Source organism: Nasonia vitripennis, chromosome 2, assembly GCF_009193385.2.
Source record: "Nasonia vitripennis strain AsymCx chromosome 2, Nvit_psr_1.1, whole genome shotgun sequence".
In the NCBI taxonomy this organism is placed as follows: Eukaryota; Metazoa; Arthropoda; class Insecta; order Hymenoptera; family Pteromalidae; genus Nasonia; species Nasonia vitripennis.
Window position 1 is genome coordinate 27,747,162 of NC_045758.1, and position 23,404 is coordinate 27,770,565.

General features: G+C 43.6%; 3 protein-coding genes across 6 annotated transcripts in view; 1 reads left to right on the plus strand and 2 right to left on the minus strand.

The window, feature by feature from the left end:
• LOC100118423 overlaps nt 1-18,968 on the minus strand; it is a 47,187-nt gene extending 28,219 nt beyond the window's left edge. For all 4 annotated transcript variants that reach the window (XM_032596503.1, XM_032596502.1, XM_032596501.1 and 1 more), the window contains exon 1: nt 18,440-18,968. The gene's annotated coding sequence lies outside the window, so the exon portion shown is untranslated. The remainder of the gene's footprint in view (nt 1-18,439) is intronic.
• Nucleotides 18,969-19,678: 710 nt separating this feature from the next.
• LOC100118385 (EARP-interacting protein homolog) lies at nt 19,679-21,407 on the plus strand. The gene is made up of 6 exons (XM_001602316.6): nt 19,679-19,840; nt 19,983-20,208; nt 20,286-20,500; nt 20,575-20,756; nt 20,827-21,120; nt 21,191-21,407. Exons 1-6 carry the CDS (start codon nt 19,799-19,801, stop codon nt 21,351-21,353), a joined length of 1,122 nt encoding a protein of 373 aa, XP_001602366.1. The 5' UTR covers nt 19,679-19,798; the 3' UTR covers nt 21,354-21,407.
• Nucleotides 21,396-23,348, minus strand: LOC100117510 (RNA-binding protein pno1). Its single transcript, XM_001600208.6, has 3 exons — nt 22,835-23,348; nt 22,299-22,388; nt 21,396-22,202 (listed from the first exon to the last, which is right to left on the minus strand). The coding sequence occupies exons 1-3, from the start codon at nt 22,928-22,930 to the stop codon at nt 21,675-21,677; spliced, it is 714 nt and encodes a 237-aa protein (XP_001600258.1). The 5' UTR covers nt 22,931-23,348; the 3' UTR covers nt 21,396-21,674.
• Between the last annotated feature and the right edge of the window lie 56 nt (nt 23,349-23,404).

Sequence of the window (23,404 nt, forward strand, 5' to 3'; positions counted from 1 at the left end):
ACTAAATCCTTCTTCGATCGTTTTCCCACAACACAATATCAGCCATTTCAATATCCAGCCTCTCGCGTATAATTTCCACACGGATAACCCTCTGAATAATTCGCGGATATCTAGTCCAGCACATCGTCGCGCGTGTGTGTGTTGCATTGCTCGACGCTACAACAGCTTCGTTAATACACGGATATCGATCATCATTCGTCTCCATTACGAGCCTCGTCGTCTCCGATTTCTGGGGGCGTTTTGACGAATTCGATGCGCTCTTTATGTGCCATACGCGTGTGTAATGAATGCGGGATTAGGCTTTTGGGGGATTGATGGGTTTAAGCGTGTTCGGCGCGACTTTATGCCGAGCAGAGGACGTGGCAGATGAAAAATTGAAAGTTTGTGTGTGGATGACTTGGCCTTAATTGAATTAGGCTTTGTCCGTGAGCGCGCGGGTGATGAATAACGAGCTTGGAAGTGTATAATGCGGTTTGAAAAAAGTTTTCGTTTTCAACTAACGACCAGATTTCATGAGCAATCGATCAACGCCGCCGTCGATTTTCATTATCAAAACTTTCTCGACTCTCCGTTTTCATCGGATTTTTTTTTCTCTCTAAAAGCGACTTCGAGTTTTCTATGTACTAATGAACGTATACAAAATTGTTTCGACGCGTAGAGTAACGTCTTCATCGTCGTTCCTACGAGGAAACATCAGATCTCGACAAATCAAAAAACGGAATCGCAATGGTGAAAGTATTGTACAACATGCACATCCGCGAATCCACACTCCTATATTATCACGTGTTTTCTCTGATTAACTTCCCCTCCGCGTCTCGTTTTTACTGCAGCGATTCCGTGTACACACACAGACACAGACACACTGCTTTAATTCACTTTATTTTACACTTCCTCCGAAGAGCAATTCAGCCAATAATCCACGCGCTCAAATCATCGCGTACAAAATCAACGACTTCTCGCCTATATATATACACATCGATCCCGTAACGCGTATAATATAACAGTACTCCTAAGCGAAATAATTATAAACATACAGGCACAAGCTTGCGCAAAGCCGACGCGTTTCTTACGGTAAAACCGCACCTCTTCAGTCTCTCAAAACAAAGTAGTCGCGGCTCGCACGTAATCCGTGTGTATACACATATTCAAATAATAAAAAAGTAGTTCACGCGCTGCACATTACACACGCGGCAGCAGCGCAGCTATCCCACCTGGCAACGCGATAAACTCGAGATCCCAGAGAACATGTATATGTATATATACAGCGGGACCAGCGCCGCCGACGACGACTAGAAGGACGGGAAAACCGGTAAAAGAAAATGTCACGATCAGCTCGTCGGTTATGCAGCTCACACAGAGAGCACACGAAGTGAGCCTACCTGCTCAGCTCGCGAGGTATCCGTGAGCGCGGATGAGATCACGGCGCCTTTCGAAAGTAACCGCGCTGTGTATGTGTGTATGGGCCTACAATATAACGTATATAAGACGCGAAATAAATGGCGCGCGGTAGGTTTTCCCCTCTCTCTCTCTCTCTCTCTCTCTCGGGATGGAAATGACCTGGTTAGCATGACAAAAGCTCGCGGGGCTTTTATTTCTTCATCCTCTCGTTTCCCAGGAACAATATTATCGAAAGGGAGACACGTTTTTTGTGCGTGTGGCTAATAAGCCGACCGTATTATATACGTATGCACAGAAAATACACACACAGAGAGCAATGCTTATCGCGAGAGTCGAGCGAGCGCTGAATTGAGATGTCGCCCGGTTATGATTTATCGCTGCTTTTGCGGAATTGCGCGCGATGCGAGGCCTTTTTCAATTAGCCCGAGGTATGCGCGCTCGGATGCTTGTCCTGATTCTTTTTATCTCCTCGAGAACAAATAAGCTCTCGCGTGAGATGTGTGCGAGGGAGCTCTCGTTTCTAACTTTATTACGAGATGAGGCCTATAGTGTAGACGCGCGAGAAAAATATTCTTCGTATAAAAGAGCTGAGGAAGAGTTATATGTATAGGAAGTGCAGTGAACTCTGCAGCGACGCTTTGTGTACTAATCGAGAGTATGTGACATAAATTCGTCGCGGATGTGTGTAGGTGCGCACAAAGGAGAGAGAGTGTATTATACAAAGTGACGATAATGTGGAATAATCAAGGGAACAGCTAAATTTTTGTATACATCATAACCTCAGCAACGACGACGACGACAACAACAGTCCGAAAAAAAAGCAATTACGCCCACGTATACAATCGGCTCCCTGCTATCCTCGACGGTGGCAAGAGAGCCATAACGGCAAAAACACTACGGAGAAAGAAAAAAGCGCGTGTACGCACGGCAGAACAAAATCGAAGAGGGTCAAGCCAGAGAGAGAGAGAGAGAGAGAGAGAGAGAGAGAGAGCCCACCCAATTTCGTCACCTCTTTCTCTCGCTCGTTCATAAACTCGAGAACTCGTTAACGATACATCCTCTCTCTCTCTCTCTCTCTCTCTCTCTCTCTCTCTCTCGCAACCATGGCCCTTTCATCCGGCACCGCAGGTGATCGCGGCCCGCTTATTACAACGTCTATACCTCTTTCCTATCCATATACATACACGCACACAACGGGCACATAACGCTTGCGCTTACAACAAAGTCGAAATTATTATCATCGGTATTATTCGCTGCTCGGCTGGCCTCTGTCTCGCTACCTACAGCAGGAAGTTTCCCAACGGTATATATACATGTATATATTCAGCGCACCTGTCAGGAAATCGACGGCGGCTGATATGCTCGACGTGTTGCACGCGCGCGAGTCGCGTGTGGGTGTCGCTCTATGGGCACATACACGTATGTACGTGTATGTATGCGTTGTGTATGCAGTCGCGGTGGATAGACGCTAATCGTAAACAGACGGAGAGAGAGTAGTAGGCGACGACGGTTTTGCTCGTTCTGTGGTCTCGAAATGGGATAATATTCGCTCGGGATCTGTCTCTCCGTGTGTATGTGCATGGGTTATATGCTTATGGTTGGTACGTAATTGCGAGAGACTATATATATGTATGCGCGATGGACGGACGGGATGTTTCGATTTTTTCGGGCTTTTCCGGTGCGCAGGGAGGTGTAATGCGGCTTAATTAACAGGATGCCGGATGTGCTAGTCTCAGGTGCGGAATTGTTTCCGTACTATGTCCGCCGCCGTGTGCAGTGTCTGGTATATGAATAATCGGAGTTTTTAACTCATGTGTTGTGATTTTTCATTGTTGATGGAAGTAATTTGCAGTGGAGTTTCCAAACGCAGGAAATCCTACATACAGTTTTCGCAAGAATTATAACGTGGAGCGATAATTTCTTTCTCTGGTTTCACTGAATTTTCTTCAAATTATCTACAGCAGATAGCGATGTGATGGTCGAGGTGAATCATTGACTTAATCTCGGGCGTGAATCGGTTCAACCGTGTATCATGCAGCAGAGCCAACAGCTACGGAGTGTTATCGGTATACGAATATTTTTCCCGATTATAGTAAATATTTGGTGTATCTTTTTCTCCTAAATTGGACTGCTTGTCAAGCGAACGTTCTTCTGTATATCTGCCTTGAATACGTATAGCTATTCGAAGCGAAATCAATTTGCTCTTCGTTGCGAGAGACATTGCAAAATCCACTCGCAATAACGACCAATTACAGCGTCTCCGGAGTCCAATAATATCGAGTTGAAGAGAGGCTTTTTAAAAACGCGTCTTCGGTGACGTTTGCTCAATCGCTAATTAACACCACAGTTGCGCGATATTTCACTGTATACGAGAGAATTATCCGATAAAACCGGTTGGTCCCGATTATTAATTCGCACTTTCAGACTAATTAAAGCGCTGCGCGACAAATTTCTCGCCGATCGACCAGCCAAGCCGTCTATACGAAAGGAGACTCTGATCCAACCCTTACACGCTTTTACTTAGGAATTAACTGCGGAAACGTACGTGAGAGCTAACTTTTTACTTAAAAACTTTTCGACCAAGTTTTGGCGCCCAACCAACTTCACCGCTCGGACATGTCTCAAGTTTAGAAGCAGCAGCTGCCAAACCTTTTTCCATCGATCCCCCCATGTAAATTCATTTTTTCGTAGTTTAGAACTGTCGAGAGAGGCTTTTTCAGGGGGCGACGTTTACTGCGGAAGTTTAATGAGAAAAGGTAGTAACGCGTTCCAAAGCGGATTTACGATTTAAGTCCTACTTTTAATCCGACGTTAACTTACTGCTGTGTATACGCAAACGTGTGTATTTTCTCTCGTCAAAGTTCAGCTTCGGAAACTCACCTGAAACATAAAAACAAGAATCCATCAACAACAGTGTACCTCGTTAACGTTTCACCATACGCATCGTCGGAACAAACAATCGCACCCAAAGACCATACAATCATTCCACACTGTGTATCATCAGGCACAGAGTCTAAAATTAAGGTCGTTATCGACGCTAGAGTGATAAACACACTTCGCGTTTAAAAAAAAGGCCTAGCAGCAGGAGCCCCACGAGATAAACTGTCTCTTGCTTCGAGAGGGGTCAGAAGCAGCATCAGACACGCGCGCCAGGGTACAAAGGATGGAGGTCGTAAAAAAAACGCCCGCACGAGTAGAACTGCTGCAGACAGAGAAAAACAGACGGCGATAAGGCGAGGGGCTTCTTGTTTGCCTGTCGAATTTTCCGAGGGAGTCGACTTACTACTTCTTCTTCTTCGTGGAGAGCAAACAGAGGCGATCACACGCACAGAGAGAGAGAGAGAGAGAGAGAGAGAGAGAGAGAGAGGAGTCGGCGGTGGGACCGTTTTTGGAGATGCCTCTGATTTTTGGCCTTATCGCCTTTCTCGGTGCGATTGATTCAACATTGGCAGTTGCTGGAAGTGTGTTTGAGTTATGGAAGATCGGAGGGGGGTGGATGACTTCCAAGTTTTGCTGGGATTGATTGAGGAAGAGAAATACAAATGGATAAGTTTGTAGGTAATGTTATGGCTTTAGCAACTAATAAATTTATATATCTATGGCTTTGAGTAAGTGCACTAATTCATCTGCCGCATAATCGTTAATTAATGATCAACACTATAAATCCAGACTAAGCATACTTCATCCCAAACGCTACATCAGCTACATCGATTTTCCATTAATAACCTAAGCCGCATCCATTGAGATCCCGTGTACGAAGCTAATAAATTTGTATAAAATTTTGCTCGGGGTATACCTATAGAAACGCGTCTATCGAGAAACAATATTGAAATTCCAGGCTCTACAAATTGTACACCCCGTATGCAAAATGCACAGGCGATATTTAAATCAACTTCTCTGCCCTGTACCACCATCGATTTCCATATGCAAGTTACCGCAGCAGCCTTTCACTCCAAAGCGTTGCAGCGTTGAAAAGTGCCGCAGTTATTGTATCATTAGACCTGTATAGAAATCTGAATCATCTAGATCACACGGTTTGCTTCGTGAGATTTTTATACGTAAAAAAAATTGTACACTGCGGAGCAAGAAAGAGAGAGAAAGACTAAGTGAATATAAGTATGCAGTGGCTTATCATCGATAGCGAGAGCAAACTGTAGGATCGTAAAAAATAACGTCAGGGCCCGCTTATCTGACGGTGGCAGTCGAGCCAGACCGAGTGTAGTTGGTGCGCATAACCGATTTCATTGTAACGCTTGATAGCTCTCCACAACAACAAGAATTCGATTCGTGTTTCGTTGCTTTTTTCAACTGATACTTTTATTCTCGTCCCTCCGCATGAAACTCTAGAAGTTCAAAAAATAACAGAATTCAATCGGCCAAATTATTCCGAGAATCTGCATCTCTTTACCCGGCAAAATAAAACGAAAGCCAAACTTTATCCACAAATCCGTTTTCCAGACGTTAGCCTCGCCGAAAAATCGAGCATAACTATCTCTCCCAAAGCTCCACGATCAGCGAAGCACATCGCGGAAAAGCCTCAGAGCTCGAACCAACTCATCCAAAATTAACCAATTCCCCTCTATACAGTACGACGAAAGCTAGAGCGAGGAAGCCGGAAAAAGGCAAACAAATATAACAAACCCTCCCGATAAATTATCGTCCGGCTCGATAATCCCCCTTCCCTCCTCGTCGTCGCCGGGAGAGAGTTCAGCGCACTCACGCTTGAAAACCCTCGTGCATATCAGAGTCCCTCGACCGAAATAGGCGCTATAGATACGCCGAAAACAACGTGTAACCGTTTGCGCGCAGCATCGATTTTATCACATCAGGACACGCGACCAGAGTCTACGTCCTCTCTCTCTCTCTCTCTCTCTCTCTCTCTCTCTCTCTCTCTCTCTCTCTCTCTCTGTTGTGATCGTCGCGCGCGTATTTTCATCCGACTTCCTGCTTCCAATAAATAAAGCACATAATGCGCGCACGAGCCGTGGATGAGGCTAGCGGCGTGAAAAGACTTGCTCTCTCGCTTTGTCCTCATCCGCCCCCTTTTATTCTTCTCTCTCTTTCTCTCTGTCTTTCTCGTCCGTCCGCGAACGGCTTTTGTTGCGCTGCAGCTTTCCCTTTTCCGAGGGGGGAAATGCCGCTGATTCGCTCTCTCGATCTGAATGATATTAACATTGTCCGATGCTCCGCTGTGCGGGTGACGCAGTAACTTTGGCGTTACGCTGATTAATTGCCAGTTCTTTCTTCTTTTTTTGTCCTCTTGCGCAGAATACCGTTGTTGTGCGCGGTAGCGAGAGAATCGATATAATAAATTTATAATTTATTGTGAAATATTATAAAGACAGTCGTTCGCGACGACGCGAGTGTAAATAGAGCATTATCTCCGCTGAAAATCAATTCGTGCGCTGGACAGAAATAACCGGCCAACTATAAACGCACCGCCACGTGTATAATGGTGGAAAGATATGTGTGTACGTCGTATAGCTGTGTATACCGCGTATGTAGACTGGAACCACGTATAATACGTCGAGTTCGCCTGGACAAAAGATTGTTTATTGCGGCTGCAAAACTGTGTTACTGTCACACGTATAACTACCGCACACCTTGTTAAACTTAACGTCGCTCCGCATATTTAACTTCGAAAACGCTTCGCGTTAACTAGTCCACAATAAACGTCGATCCTACATCTCGAAAATAGTACACACATACGAATTCTTTTCATCGAACTCGAAGCGAGAGATAGAAATCGCAATTAGCTTCTCTATCTCTTCGCATCGAGCGCTGAAATGTTAGCCGCTGCCGTATAGTCATTAGCAAAACGGCTCCGCGCTTGGTGTAACGCGCATTTTCATCACTTCCCCCCACAGCGCGGCGGAGAACTAAGTTTAATTAAAAGCTTTTTGAGTCTAATCGATCTTACAGACCTGATAATACAAAGGGCTGACGTGCAGCCGCAACCACTGCTGAGTCGGAGGGAATAATACACCGCCGAGCTGTAGATACATGCAGAACGAAATTTCAATCGAGCATTTTTTCACATTGAAAACTTCCGACCCACTTTGGAAGGGACGAGAGAGATGGAGATTCGGAACGATTAAGTAATCTGCTGCGCTGCTGCGGATTATATATGTTCGAGAGGAGAGAACGAATCAGGCACGAACTCATTGACGATCGGGGACAGCTGTGCGACGACTCGTGTTTCTATTAGGGAAGAGTAGTAGCGCCGAGAGTATGTGTCCGAGAACAAATCTCAATCGATTATTCAGAAAAAAAATAGCTCGAGCCAATCAGACGCTGAAAGAAATCACAAATTACACGACGCGGATTAAAAAAAAAGAGTAAAACGCACGCTATGGCCTCCATTCCGCAATAAAGCTTCCATCCAATATTCATCGCGAGAAGTTTAGTAGCCCGACGCACACTACAGTCGTTCCTCACACGTTATACGTCAGCCTTATTCATTTTCCCTTTTCTTTTTCTATAAAGCTTGTTCATATGGCAGCAGTGGCCAGAGACGCGCATCACGTGACCGTAATATAACGCCCCGGGGAATTGACCGGTCGTCGTCGTCGAGACTATAGACGTTCAGAGCTATGGAACACACAACAAGCGCGCATACTATAGGTATACTACACGCGTCTACGAAACGCCTCCGTCGCCGATCAATTAACTCGAGGCGCCCGAGAAAGAGTTTAACGACTCTTCACGCTCGCGAGAGCGACTCTCGTGAATTTTCAAACGACAGGAGGTGCAGTAGTGTGTAGTTCAGTGTCTCGAGGAGACCAAGTGTGTGTGTGTGTGTGTGTGTGCGAGGAGCGAGTGAGCTTGTGAGATTGCAGCGTCGGTGTGTATTGATGCGGCGGCGCTGGTTTTAATTGGACTGTGGGCTGGTGTGAATGTGAATTATTTGGCGACGGCGAGAATTACAATCGGTGCGGATATTCGAGGAAAACATACCAGTTCACATTCGTATACACAGCTGAAAAGTTTGAAAGTCGCGAAACAGCGTCAGACGGTGCAAATAGAGAAGCCACTGCTCTCTCTCTCTCTCTCTCTCTCTCTCTCTCTCTCTCTCTCTCTCTCTCTCTCTCTCTCTCTCTCTCGGAAAAGGAAGTTTCAATCGCCATATCCATCTCCGATATGCATTATTGAAAGCTATTCGATTTCACTCAATTTTTACTTCCACGCACCGCTAGAGAAGCCGCTACTGTGCTGCTCTACACGCTCCGCTAGCCTCTTCCTCTCTCGCGAACCACCTCTTCATCGTCGCAGTCAGCTGAACTTGACTACGCAATATATATGTACGATATACCTATATACGCACGCATATAATACCTCCGAGAGAATTGCCTTCATCTCCAAGTTTATATACGCGGGATTAAGTCGTTTTCCCCCTTTTGACAAGGAACACAATCTATAGACGAGAATACCGTCGTTAACGATCGTCTGCGGAAATTTGCATTTTTACGATGCCATTTTGAGAGAGGCTGAATAACGCGTACATCTTTTTCTCTACGATTATGCCAATTTCGCAGGGAATTTCGCTTCTGTTTGGTTGCGGATCGTGGAGTGCGGGATGGATGCGCGAGCGAACTTTTTCGAATTATGCGGTTGTTTTGAAAGGGATAACGATAAATCGTAGCAAATTGAGCTCGTAGATATTTCTGACGCTTTGAGTATTTGCTCGAAATTTCGTTGAAATTCTTATGTGCGCAGCGTACTAATATAGCTGGAATGTATCAGAGCTATTGTGTGCCAATTTGCCAGAGTTTGGCTTTCGAATAATGCGTCGAACAAATATTTATGCTTGCTACACAGATTCGCCAACCGGCGATAATGTATATTGAAGGAGCAAATAAGTAATATTAACGGCCATGGGTTCCACTTGAAACTAATGGCCTGGATTTTGCGAGGGGCCGATGCAGTCGTTAAAAATTGCAGTATTTTAAATCATCGTCCAGCCGACGTCTGCTCGGAAGTATCGAAAGAAATGTATTTGTTTTTATGTAAAATCGCCACACCTAAAAAACAAAAATAAAACCTTAACACACTCGAGAGCAAAGCCTAGAGCACGAAGCACTCAGCGCTAAAACTCGACATCGCAATCTCATTTCAGGAAAACTTGGCTCTCGTGTCTCCTCCTCTCTCAATTGACGACAATTGGATTCAACCGTCGCGGCATCCTATACAGCGGCCAATGCCACGAGAGTATCAGCACCAGAGAGACACGACGACGGAGCGAAATGTGTAAGTATATATGAGAAAGGCGAAACAACGTGGGACCTTCGACGAAAGTCCGCGCTAGATCTCGCGATTCTGCGCCGATAAGAGTGACGTCGTTCGCGGGAGAGAGCTGAAGAGGTGGGGTATGGATAGTCGGACCTTGGCCGAGCCTTGGTGGTGTATAGGGGACTACTGGTCACTTGGGTGAGGTTAGACGGGATTAGATTACTTCGGAAGTGCTCTATCTCTATCTCTCTCTCGGAGAATTTAAAGAAAAAACCGAGGAAGATTTTTTGTTGATTCGGATCGACGAGATGGGCTGCTAAAGTGAAAGAAATTTCGTTAATTTTGAGTGCTTCGGTGGAGTACGTTGTATAAATGGTGCATTACCCTGAATATTACAGAATTTTAGTGTGATAATGTTCAGAGAGGCAGCTCTGCGTGTTGCAGCTAGTCTGCATACCGCGAAGTCAGTTTTTGAGAAAATCGAGTTAGCTGCGCTCTCTCTCTCTCCCTCTCTCTCTCCGATGCTGTTAAGGATCGATTAAAGCTACCTTGTGCGCATGCATTATATATATTATGAGCATCATGAATTTATTATGAACGGAACAATGTTACGTATTACGGAAAATTTAGCATAGTTTTAAAAATACTCTTAAAGACTACACTGATGAACCTTCAAAAACCTACTCTACCCTTCAACATAGCACACCGCATGTCCACCCCATTCTCGCACAACAATAGTCTCAGCCTCGAGTCAACAAGCGGTAAGATCAAGACCACTACCCTGTCAATACCTCCATATCGACATATCGGCTATACCTCCTCCTCTGCACAATAATATAATATCCAGAGCTGCACACACCCACGGGAAATAGAATTCATCCCTCTCTGTGAGCTTGACCGCCGCAGTGCGAGCGTACGCAACAGCAGTATACACAGCAAGGATGTGTGTATCCTGGCTCAACGCGTAGCCTTGACCCTTTTTCCCTCCTGTGGCCGGATCTACATGCGCGGCGTATACCTTGGGCGAGAGGAGAGAGCAGTCCCGGCGGGGGATGATGCTTGCTTTCTCTCTCGCGCTCGCTCGCGAGGACGTTTGCGCGCGCGAGGAAAATTCGATAGAGCGCTGCCGAAGTCTTTGGGGGCCGAAGGCCTTCGTGACGCGTGTGCGCCGAGAAGAGAGAGATTCGACCAAGGTCACACCACACTGCGAGAGGGGATATGATATGGCTGTGCTGCTTCGCAGAGAACGAGGGGGGATATTCTTCTTCGCGGCGGGGGGGGGGGGGGTGTTTTGACGAGTGAAAGATGTCGGAAGGAGATTCTTCGCCCTCTCTGACAAATTTTTTCCGAGATGGAAGTGTGGAGCGGTGTTTGCTTCTGGAGAAACGTAATATTTTTAATTCGTTTGCTCGGCGAAGAAGCTCTGTGTGTGTTGCTCGTCCGAATAGATTGGATTTTGAAAGACGTTGGGTGGAGGATATTAATCGCGGAAAAATAAGGAATTTTTAAAAAGGACGTACGAGCTTATACTTTGAAAGTCATATTTAATCCGTTTAACGCACGGGAGAGGAGAAATCCAATAAAGCTTAAGACGATCGTCGGTGTAAAAGAAAAAGAAACTGCTTCCGCTTGCGCGGATGTAATTTTTTCTCACAAACGATTCGAAGCTTTTATTGCCCCCCGGACGTTGAACGTACACTTTATTTACAGAATCTTAATAAAACCTTGTACCGATCGAATTGCCGCACTCGATATTGACATTTCGAATATGCAGACTTGATGCAAATGCAGCTGCAGCGCACTGCACCGTATAGCTGCATGGAAATTGGCTTCGCGAAATTAGACAGTGGTAAAAAATGACCCAATCTAGCAAAGTTCCGCGCGTCACGGCCTGGAAATCCCTGCTGCGCGCAAGAAAAACACGCGAAGGTTACGCCTTCGCTTAAACAATTTAACGTCGCAAAAGATGAAAGTGTGAAAAAAAACCACCTTCGAACGACCTATTCGATCGCAACTATTTGCATCGTTTACCAAAATTCATTAATCACCTCCACTTTGTGCAAAAAGCGTCTCCCAACTCAAATATTTTCCATAAATCCATCGGCCGCCGCTTCTGCAACGAGCTTAACGAGAAATCGTTCCGTTGCACCTCTATACCTCAGACCTACATCCATCCAAAAGGAAGAAGATATTGCAGCAGCGCAATATAAGGAGGCAGGTATATATTCATGAGTCGTGAGTCGGGGATTTTCAAATTTAAATAGCCTTATACCCGCGCAGCAATTGACGCCTACGTTTCGGAATTTTACGACGCAGTCGCGCGCGCGCGCGCGCGAGAGGATCACGTATAATCCTTGCCCGCGCCTTTTCAATTCTATCCCTTCTAATTCAGCATTGCACGAACCGATGATAAAACGATATAAAACCCCCTCGATCCCTTTATATCATCGCGGGGAATTTTTATCGTATACGTGAGCCGGCATCGAGAGGGGAATACCAAATCCACGTGTGTGTCTATAATACTTTTTGCGGGCAGTGAAAAGTCGTAAAGTTCCTCGTCTTTTTTTTCTTCATCGATGACTCCGAAATTTTTACGATCTCCAGCGCGCTGAGGTCATGAGCCTTCGTCACTCCGTCCGAGAGAGAAGACAAGACAGCCGCGTGGAGGGTAGTAAAAAGGTTTACGGCTCTTTCTTCGGGCGCGCGGGCTTGCGGTGAGCCGACTGTTAAGGTTTTACATCTTTCGGCTCTCGCCCATTGGAAATTCAAATTTGCCTGCACGGGAAATTCGAAATTTCGGCCGCAGCGCAATAAACGTGCAAATATCTCCCCCCTCGAGGGATATATTGTTAAATTGTGCACTCGACTGTCCGAGCGTGTGTGGAACGTAACGGATTCGATGTGTTTATTGTATTATATACAAAGGGGAAAAAGCTGACAGGTATAAGGGAATGTCAATAATTATCGATATCCAATTAAGCCTCGAATGCACCGCGTGAGGTGAGCTTGTACACGTATGTTGAGCGGAAGCCAGAAGCACGAGCTGGACGTGCACACAATATAACGGCGAATGATTAATAATTCTGGCAAATTCTCGTTATTCTGCCGCTACAAGCTCGGATCGGAACGAGAGCAGAAGCACGTATGTTTCGGTTGTAAGTGTTGAGTGTCAATCATTAAAATTGTATTATACAAATGTTCGAGAGGAGGTCGACGTACTAACCTTGCATTGATTATGCCGTTTGATTTTCAATTTGATATTCAAATCAGTGGCAAAGTTTGCGCGGAATAATTAAATAGTTCGTGAGCGCGAGGAGAGAGGAGAAGGTTATCTATTTGGTCAGGGCATTACCGCATGGTTACTCAACATCAGCAGACACGTACGATTTAACGGCTGCGAAATTTTGAATCTGTAATCTGTTTGTTATCGTTTCGAGGTAACGACTGATAATTTGTTGTTATGTACACTCGTTCGAGTGTGTTGTACTACATATTGTTATCTGAATCCGTACAGACAACGGATGAGATAAGGGCGAATTTTTGCAAGTTATTCAACGATGTCGATAGCTCTTTGATCGATCTAAATAATACTCCGATAGCGCAGTTGTCGAGCGTACAAATTCGTTTATGTAATAAATGAAACAAATGAAGCTTATTAATAAACCGATAAGCTTAAACATGATGCATAATCCACTTTTTTATACGTCGAGTAAGAGTTTTTCATTTCACTTTATACATCCACCTCATAGCGACACACCTGTCGCTTACTTTTTTTTATCACTCGTGTAAAAAATTACCTTGAGCAGAGACAAGAAGCACTTTCCACACTAGACAAAAAAAATCCAGGCGCACACACGCGCTTCTTTTCTTCATATAACGTCATAGTCGCGCCACATGAAATTATACGAGAAGCCATTTTTACCGGTTTATTGTATGTGTTCTCGAGAGAAAGAGAGACTCGTTCCCGGCAAAGAGTCTAACCCTTGGAAGAAGAAGAAAAACCCGCTGAATGGGTGGAAATGCCGTTGGAGTTTCTCGTCGACATTCATTACCATTGACCTAGAGAAAGAAAAGTTTTCCTCGCGCGCAAATACAACTGCACCAGCAACAACAACACACATAAGTGTGTAGTGTAGGTATATAATATGAGGCGCGCGTTACAGCGGTAAATTTTAATTTATTCGGTCAGGCATTTTTCTCGACTGCGCATCAGCGGCGCTGATTCTTTTGAGAGCATGTCGTAAATGCCGACATAGTGTTATAGTTGTTGTTGAGGATTGAGATGAGCGAGTTTTAAAGGCGCGAAATTGTAACGATGAGGATTTATTTAAGTGGTTCCGATGTTAATGGGGACTGCAGTATTGTTTTAATTTCGCGGTAAAGGAAGCGTGTGGTTTATCTCCTTCTGGTTATTCTCTTGTTAATTAGGATGATTGTGTATGGAATTGGTTTGCTTTGTGATGTTTCCGTTGGATTAGGTTGTGAACAAATGCGATATGAGTATTAGATTACTTGTAGTTTACAATTGCGATACGTCGAGAGAAACAGGATATGGTATGATAAGTTGAACTATGTAAAAATTCAATTTTTTTCACTAAATATATTTAACGACTGCCGTTCACGCTTATACAAGTTCGCATGATTCATTACTCAATTGTTCCTTTTTTATGAAGCGATAAACATTTCAACGTGTGAGAGAACAACGACACAGGGAATTTCTTCTTAGGCATGCGTCAATCAATGCACTTCAACCTTCTTTTTTACAGCCCCGACCTACTAAACAATTTTTACGTTCATCATACACAATAGAGACAAAGACTTCTCTCATAAAATGAACCATATTACTCGTGATGTAAAACTCAAAACAAACTTTCGCAGCCGTCGAACCCTTTTTTACGTCGATAAATGCCCTACTACACCCATGAAACTTCCTCTCTTCCATAACACACACACTGTATGCACGTCGAAAGCTCCATTCAATCCGTTAACCGCAAAACGAAGCTAAACGTATACACAAAGCTAGACTTGCCCGAGTCCAAAAATTATCAACAATCGCTCGAAAGCATAAGCCTTGCACACGACGACGGGATTTTCTCACGCCTGACCTCGTCGTCGCGTGTTTGCGGTTCACGCAGTGTCCGCCTCTTCTTCTTCTTATTCTTCTTCTCGCGATGATGATAAAGGGGACAGCTGCAGTACGGAGCTCGTTTGCTGCCATGGCGTTGACGGCTGCGGGTGTTGTGGAGTCCGTTTGAGAGGATTTTTCGGAGAGAGAAAGAGAGAGGACGGATGTAAGTACCAAAGATGCGCTAAAGGTCGAGTGGGAAGATGGATGGATGGAGTGTGCTGTGAGAAGGGAAGGATTATTGCGAGGATGATTTTGAATTTTCGCTAACGAGCTTTTTGAGATTTGATTTGTCAAGCCAGGCTTGTTCAAACGAGCTTTGAAAACTCGTTGTTGCACTCGAAAAGAAAAATCCCTCTCTCCAAGCTTTTCTTCAGTTAAAAAAAAAGGCAAAAAACTCTCCGTGCAGCTCAAATGAATGAACGGGTGAAAGCCCCGGCTCTCTCGTTTACACGCCGACTTCATACGTGCTAAGTATGTACATACTGCAGAGGGAAACTGCAGCGCACGCCGAAAACGCCGCGCGATTTGCAGACTGCCGCTAATTTATATCGGCCTAACGTATGTGCGCTACTCTCTCGCGCGAGCTCTCTTAATTAGAACAATGAAATTGCCGGGCGCTTTTTTGCAAACTCCCGGGGTTAAGAGGAGAGAGAATGAGAGAGATAAACGCGTGAGAGAGTCTAAAGGAAAGTCTTTTACACCGGATTTTTGTTTCAGATAAGCGACTTATACGAAGAATGAATCGCGAGTATTCTCGCCTGGAAAATCGCGTGCGAGCTTTGGATGTATAGGTATGTACATAGCATAGTAAAATCGTCGCGCTAATTTGACGGGGAAATTGTCGCGAATGCTAAACGCGCGCGTTTCAGGGGATTTATGCGGCACTATGTGCGCGAACCGACGGATATGCTATTGCTCGGCGTATTTACTGGCGCTTTTACTTGCGCGGCGATTACTAGTGTATGGGTGTGATTGTTGGAAAGTTGGTTTAGGTGATTTTTTATAAAAATTTATGCGTTTTTCCAAGTGGAAAAACAGCAAACCAGCACTAAACAACCCATCATTAGAATACGTGAATCGTTTTACTTCGTCGAAAGCTAATTTGAAATTTCTCCTATTACCAACAGATTCAAACGCAAGCGCCAAACCTCACCAGATATCATCATCGTCTCTCACGCACGATATTAAAATCCCCCCTCCCACGCAAAATAAAAAAAAATCAAAACCATCAAGCATCATCACGATCTTCTCAAGCACGTAATAATAATTCCCTCCCTCAAAAACAATTTCGTTTTCACCTCAGCTCTCTCGCGCACGCAGCATCAGAAAACGCCCGGCTGCTCCGCAAAACCACAGTGCAAAAAAGGGAAGGGAGACTCTCGGCGACACTATACATCGCGAAAATCCGCGAATGTCGCGGACAAGTGCTCGAGGGGATACGCGAAGCGCGACGAGCTCCGTCTGTGCAGGGGTATATATGTATATACGGCGCTGCTGCTATACGGTAAGTAGTAAGCTATACGGCGGATTGTGTGGATGTGTGCGGACGTCTGGAAACCGGATCACGCGGCTGTATGCATGTGTGTATGACTGGCAGTGTGGGTATTATGCCGAAGAGCCGCGAGGCGTATAGTAGGGTTTAGAGGTGCGATTGCGTGTCGAGGATAGGGCTTTTTGCAATTTTTTTTTTATTTTTTATTTCTAATGCTTATCCTAAGTAATATGATTCTGTTAGATTAGACCTGAGCTACGGAATTATACTCCACAGGAAATCAACAAAAATGAAAAGTAACATCAAAGTAGCGCGCGACGTAAATATCAGCGCTTATTGACAAAATCAGCGACACAATCCCTACCCAAAAAGAGAAACATCAGCAAGGATATACGCGTAAACAATTTTACGTAATCTCATACGCACTGAAAAAGACGCGCGTCTCGCCCGGAGGATAATTTTCGCAAATTCCCGGCCGATTAACTCCCGCGAGAGCCGCCGCGAGAGACTTTCACGATACGACGACGACGCGACTGCCATAAAGTCCTTTCATTTCTCTCTCCCGAGCGCGCAGAGGCACGTCCTTCGTGTGCGCGCTGCGGTGCAGCACAAGTGCACATTGTGGATCGCGTCCGGAGAAGGATTTTTGCGGAGGCGACGAGCTTCTCTCCCTCCGTCTGTGGGCTTCGATCGGAGTCTGTTGGTTCTTTTTTTTTATTTCTGCTTTGAAGGTGCGGAGCTGTTAGAAGACGACGGGTTTGCGTCTGTTACTACTGATTCGAGTAGTTAAAGTCGCGGATTTTGAATCGAGACGAAATCTTCCAAATTGAGAGAAAACTTTTCTCAGAGTACACCGCGAGAAAAGTTTAGCCGCCGCTGTGCAGATGCTTCTCTTCTCTCCTCATCCCGAAAACTCATTTGCCTTGATAAATCTCCACGAACTAGAGCAGTCCGAAGCAAGAAATTTCGTTTCCTCTCTCTCTCGAGGATGCTTCTCTCTGCGCAACGGCACGTCCTCCTACTCGGAGAGTTTTTTCCTCATTCAAACATCATACCGGACGCCGCGCAGCAACGCGGCGAGAAAATGAGATCGAGTTTCAAACAATCGGACTTGATTTTAGCTCGCTGCACTCGACCGTACCGAAAAAAAGAAGAAACTATCGTCATCGTGTACACAGAGCAATTTACCAATCTGCATCTCTCTGTGCGCGGGGCACTCGAGACTGACACGAGCCTACAAGCTTAAATCAGCGCCGTAATAATGTTTACTTCCATCCTCGCGCGGTCAAAATTGCAAACTTACACACACGCACGCACAGTCGCTCGTTATATCGTCGTTCATCCATCCCAATGAGCATCCCCTAATCTCATTAAGTACGTGCGGCCAAGAGGCTGGGATCCAGAAATTTTCACTCTCAAGGGCTAAATTAAACCGCATTACACCACCCCCTGCACGCGAGCTCTGAACGTTCGCGAAATCCCCGCGCGCTAACGCGCATCTCATTAGTGCGTTACTTACTTTCGCCGGCTCCTGCGCTTTTTTTCAAAAAACTATTTTCTCTCCTTCTCCTCCCACACATACACACACACACACACACACACACACACACTCGCGTATACAGGCTCTCCTTGAGAGCTGCTGCGCCCTTATTAGGAGCCTCGAAAAAGGAAGAAAAAAAGAGGAGCATAGTGTACTCGCAGACGGGAGTGAAAAGTGTGTCCGGTGCAGGTATTTAAACTGGCCGTCATCGAAGCATCGGACACGCAATTAGGCGTATGGGTATGTATATATACATACACGCAGAGCGAGCAGCGATGTACAGTTACGCGCACCCGGGAACAAGGCCGCTAAGAGATGTGCAGAGCCGAACGAAAACAAAAACACGGCGTGCAGCAGCAGCAGCAGCAGCAATGGATGCATCTCTCGGCGAAATTCCTGAACAAAGCGGCCTCTCCGAGTCACATCCCGCCGCCGCTCTCCTCTCTCGCGGGAGCGCCTTTTTTATATATATATATATATATATATATATATATATATATATCCCTCTCGCTCAGCCTCCACACGGATCCCGATGCTGCTGCTCTGCGATGTACCCGGCCCCCGGACGCCGATGTGCTCTGTGTCTGTGTGTGTGTGTGCGCGCGCGTGTATGTATCCGCATGCATAGCAAAAACTACACACAGCTACTCACCAGTGTCGCTGGGATACGGAGAGTCCTCCCCTACTGATGTGCACAGGTGTCCGGGACGACGTCGTGTTATTATCACACGACGATGCACAGACTGCCGTACTGTCACCGTCGTCAGTGCAGCGTGTGATGAGGTTGCTACCAGGCAGCACACAGAGCGGTAGGTACGTGGAAAACAAACGCACTCGCGAACTTTCCTGCGCAGGCGGCAGGAGCGGCGCGCACACCTACGATATCTGTCTCCTCTCTAGTGTGTGTATGTTATGATACACGGCAGTGCACAGCCGCGTATATATACTGATTTTCGTGGATAAAAAAATTAACGGCGAGTTCTCGCGAAGGTAACGCTCGACACGACGGACAGACGGTGTACAGTATGTTATGGAAGGGAATGGAAAGCGCGAGCGCGTGGCGGAGAGAGCTCCTCACGATGTCCCGGTCGTCGGACGACTGAGCGAGCGCTGCTTGACATAATTTATTTCGCCGACCCCGCGGCGGCGCGCCTGTGCTCGCGTGTGTGCTGCACAGCTCGCTCTCGCTGCTCTGCGCGGCGACTGTTAAAAAAGTGGGAGGGAGAGAGATAAGCTCGCCCTCTGGCTGCGATCGCGGGAGGACCGCTGCGATTCTACGGTCATGCTGTGTGATCGTCCATGACCATTGACCGTGATGTTATGGGACGGTCAGATTGTCGGGATATGTAGGTGATTCTTTTGATTATTATAAATACTTATATACCGAGGATTTTTTTTAACTGGTTTAAAGACTCTTATCTAGAGATGATGCGTTGGCTTGTGTAGTACTTAGTTTTCGCGCCGTAAGTATAACTGTCAATTCCCAAAGTTTCTGATACTGACACGAGGTAACACAAATTAGATAGATTTGCAAAGTTAAGTTTGCTATATATTGTGGCACAAATATGGAATAAATGACAAACTGTATGAACTCTACATTCGTTGGTAAAGCTTATATTATAGGCAGTTATAGCATGAGCGGCCTAAGCGAACTTTGCCAGAAGCACTTTTATAGCATATCTGACATATACCGCTATATATACACTCTGCGCGTAGATTGTGATGAGTGAAATAGCGACGGTGCCCATGCGCCGCCTGTATTTGCTAGCCAGAGACTCTGAGGCTTGAACAAAAGTCTATATACAATTTCATATTAATTTAATAATTTAAATCGCGCGCGCACATCGCGCTACCGCAAGAGGGATGTCACCGTCACGCAGAACAGAACACGTGGCGTCCTCATCTCTTTGCGATTTTTTATGTAAATAAGTAGACACTTGTTTTGACAGATCTTGATGAAACAATAGTTCAGTTTATTGCGGTTCAGTCCTCCGTTGTCATATGAAATACTATGGAAAAAGATGCCCCCGTTATTTATGGCTTGGAATTTCAGGTATTTGCCCAAATCGCTTTAATTTTATTGCGATGATTGTTTGATCAAAATTACTAATAAGTTGACCCGATTGGAGAGCCATTGTTTTTCTTTTATTTATAAATTACACTTTGAAACAATCGAGATTTACCTGTCGTTTTAGGCAAGAGCTCTTTCAGCGCAAACAGCAGAACAAGAGGCTGTCAGATTTCTTGTGGGAACGCAATCGCTGAAATTTAGTAATAACCAAGTGCATCTAGTTGAACTTAATGAAGAAACAGGCAATTTAAAGACACAAATATTTCAACACCCAATCGGTGAAATTTGGTCTATACAAGCATCACCCACTGAAGCTGAAAAATTTATTACATGCTACAATACCTTAACAGGTAAAGTACTTACCTCAAATATTTGAAGAATATCTTATGTTGTCATGGATTTATTGACACAAATGTAATATTACTAGATGAAGGCACTTGTCAGATGAAAGGAGCCCTGTGGAAGATTCCTTCATCGCAAGACATCAACGATATAATTCCTCTTGAGAAACTGGCTGATATCGATACAACCCCTTATGGGAATGATCTGAAAACTATAACATATCATCCTACGGATAGTAAAAAGGCTGTATCTGTTGTGGATAATAATTTTGTCTTATGGGACTTGAGTTTCAAGCCCCAGGTACAATAAATTTGTATTACATTGAGTTTCAATGGAAATGAACAAATCCAAGTAATCCTTTTTTTAAACTCCAGGCTGTTACAGTGGGTACGCTTGCTAGTAAAGGCCAGCCAAGATTTACAAATGGTAAATGGAATCCCCACAGTACCACTAATCAGTTTGTAACATTAAATGAAAATAATGTTAGAGGCTGGGACTTCAGAGATCCAAAGGAACCAGTTTGGACAATAATAAATGCTCATTCGCAAATCATAAGGTAAAGTATTTGTCCCTAATTTTCAATTTAAACTTAAACTTTTAATCAAACGAAATTGCGCATTTTTTAGAGACTTGGACTTTAATTCAAATCGTCAGTATTACCTGGCAACTTGCGGGGACGACGGCTACATGAAGTTCTGGGACATAAGAAATCCAACTGAACCTGTTATGTCCAAAATAGAACATTCTCACTGGGTCTGGTCCATCAGAATAAATCGCTTCCACGATCAATTAGTTTTGACGTCGAGCAGCGATTCCAGGGTTATTTTGTGCAGTGCTGCTTCTATTTCATCAGAACCTTTTGGTCATATGGTTTCTATGGAAGAGGGTGCATCAATGGAAGAAACTTGTACGAAGGAAAAGTAAGTTTGCAATATTGTTTAACAAGTTGTGTGATGCACAGAAAAATTAATTGGAATGTTGCATTTTTAGACTAGAGGATGGAGTAATTGGTAAATATGAAGAACATGAAGATAGTGTTTATGCTGTTGAATGGTCATCAGCAGACCCTTGGACATTTGCATCGTTAAGTTACGATGGGCGACTAGTTTTAAATAAAGTACCGCGAAAGTATAAATACCAAATTTTATTATAAATATATTTATACAATTTTTTTATCAAAGAAATAATATAAGTGTTGAATTTTTAATGGAGTCTATTTATTTTTGCAAGAATTACTTTTAAACCAATATCAACAGTCAATTAAGTTCATAGTTAGTAATTCAAACTTTTTCTTTTTTGCAAAATACTTATTTTAAGTATAAAATATTTTTTCATACATCGTATCTTGAAAGTAATACATTATTTAATATTAACACAATGTTTTATTTAATCTTAAGTTACATAATTTGCGAAGTTTTCATAATCTTTAATTAATCTAATAACAAACTTAAATTTATTGTGAATTGTAAATAGTCTAAAATCTTTCTGCCATCCTTCCAGCCATATTTCTTAATTGACCATAAACTTTAGATGGTGGGCTTCCAAGAATCAAATTACAAATAGATCTTCTCGCTAGCTGAATGTTTTGGAATGAACCAAGGATGTGAATTTTTGTGTCTGCTAAGACGATTCGCGTCTTTGTGACGTTTTCTATTGTGAATTTCGTTCTTCCACCTTTTCCTGCCAATCTTCCAATAGCTCTTGATAAGTGATCACCTTTCAAAGGCTTGACATCGTGAATTTCGAAAGATTCAACAAAGAGATCATCCAAACGCAGCAGAGCCAGTGCATCTTCAACTTCAAAACCATAAATGAACGCTTTGACAAAGTCTGCTCCTTTTTGAAGGTTGGCAATATCTGGAGTTTCAGGTGCAGTTCGGAGTTCAACATTTCTTGTTTTCAAATTAAAACGAATTTGTAACTGTAGATGCTCAACAACGGGTGTGAAAATTTTCATCCAATTCTCTTTTAGTGGTGTGTACCTGTGAGCTGGTACTGGTATCTAAAAATGATTGATTTCGTTAGTTATTCATTTAGATGATATTCTTCTGTGTAAAAGAATTATGATGAACAAAAACAGTTTGTGAAGAATACTCACTTTACGAACTTCAGTTCCTTCAACATTCTTTACTCTCTTTGATGAAGATTTGTTTTTGACTTTTCCTTCAATGCCATTTACTATGTCAACCTGCAAATAATAAAAAACTTTTATCTGGTGTTCTGTATTTTTTTATTTTTACTATATTTCTTCATAAGTTAAAAAAATTAAGTAACATATTTAACATTCTAAAAAATGTGGAAATTAAGTAAACAAAAATTCACTTTGTATTTCGGAAATTCTTCATGTCTCAATTAACCAGGTATATCATCATGAACTAAATATTTAAAACATAATGAAAAAAATACTACAATCGTAGAGACCAAGCAATTGTCAAAAATACAAACAAAACAATAATCACTAGACGTGAATTCCACTAAATTGATTATCAAGTTTTTCTTAATGCTTCAATAGAATTATACAATTAGCATGTAAGTACCGCAGAACAATAAATTCTTCTCTGTCAATGTACGAAAACAATTAGTTTTCGCAAATTCGGAGCAACTATAAATAAACATAACCTTATCCAAACATACCTCCATTTGGCTTTCACTTGTGTGCCTTCTTTTCGAGGTTTTATTTTCTGTTGCCGACTGCATGGTTGCATCAGTATTCATTTTTTCGTTCGCCATTTCCACTATCAACAATATTTTAGCACTAAAAACTTCGAAATTGTTATGTCAAACTCAAGACTGAAATAAAACACGTGTTTTCAAGACACGCCATGAAACGAGAAAGAAAACCACAATGGCTGCCGTCGGCCGGCAATATTTGAATTATGATAATTTTTAAATTTATACAATAAATAAAACTCAATAAATAATAGATAATTATTATATGATATTTTAAACATAGTGCATCTATTATTGCAGCAAGAGTTCATAAAGAATTAGAAAAGTGGGAGGATTTTTTTTTATTTATTTACATCTGAAGGGATCAAATTCAATATACAAGGATAAAGAATATCAAATTAAAGTGATTTTGGAGAAAAAAATTACATAATATAAAAAACTCGAATTTATTATTTTTTATTTAAATGTTCGCGCTTCCAAAATGGCGTATTGCCAACGTGATATCCCAAATTCACCAGCCAGCCAATCACAGGC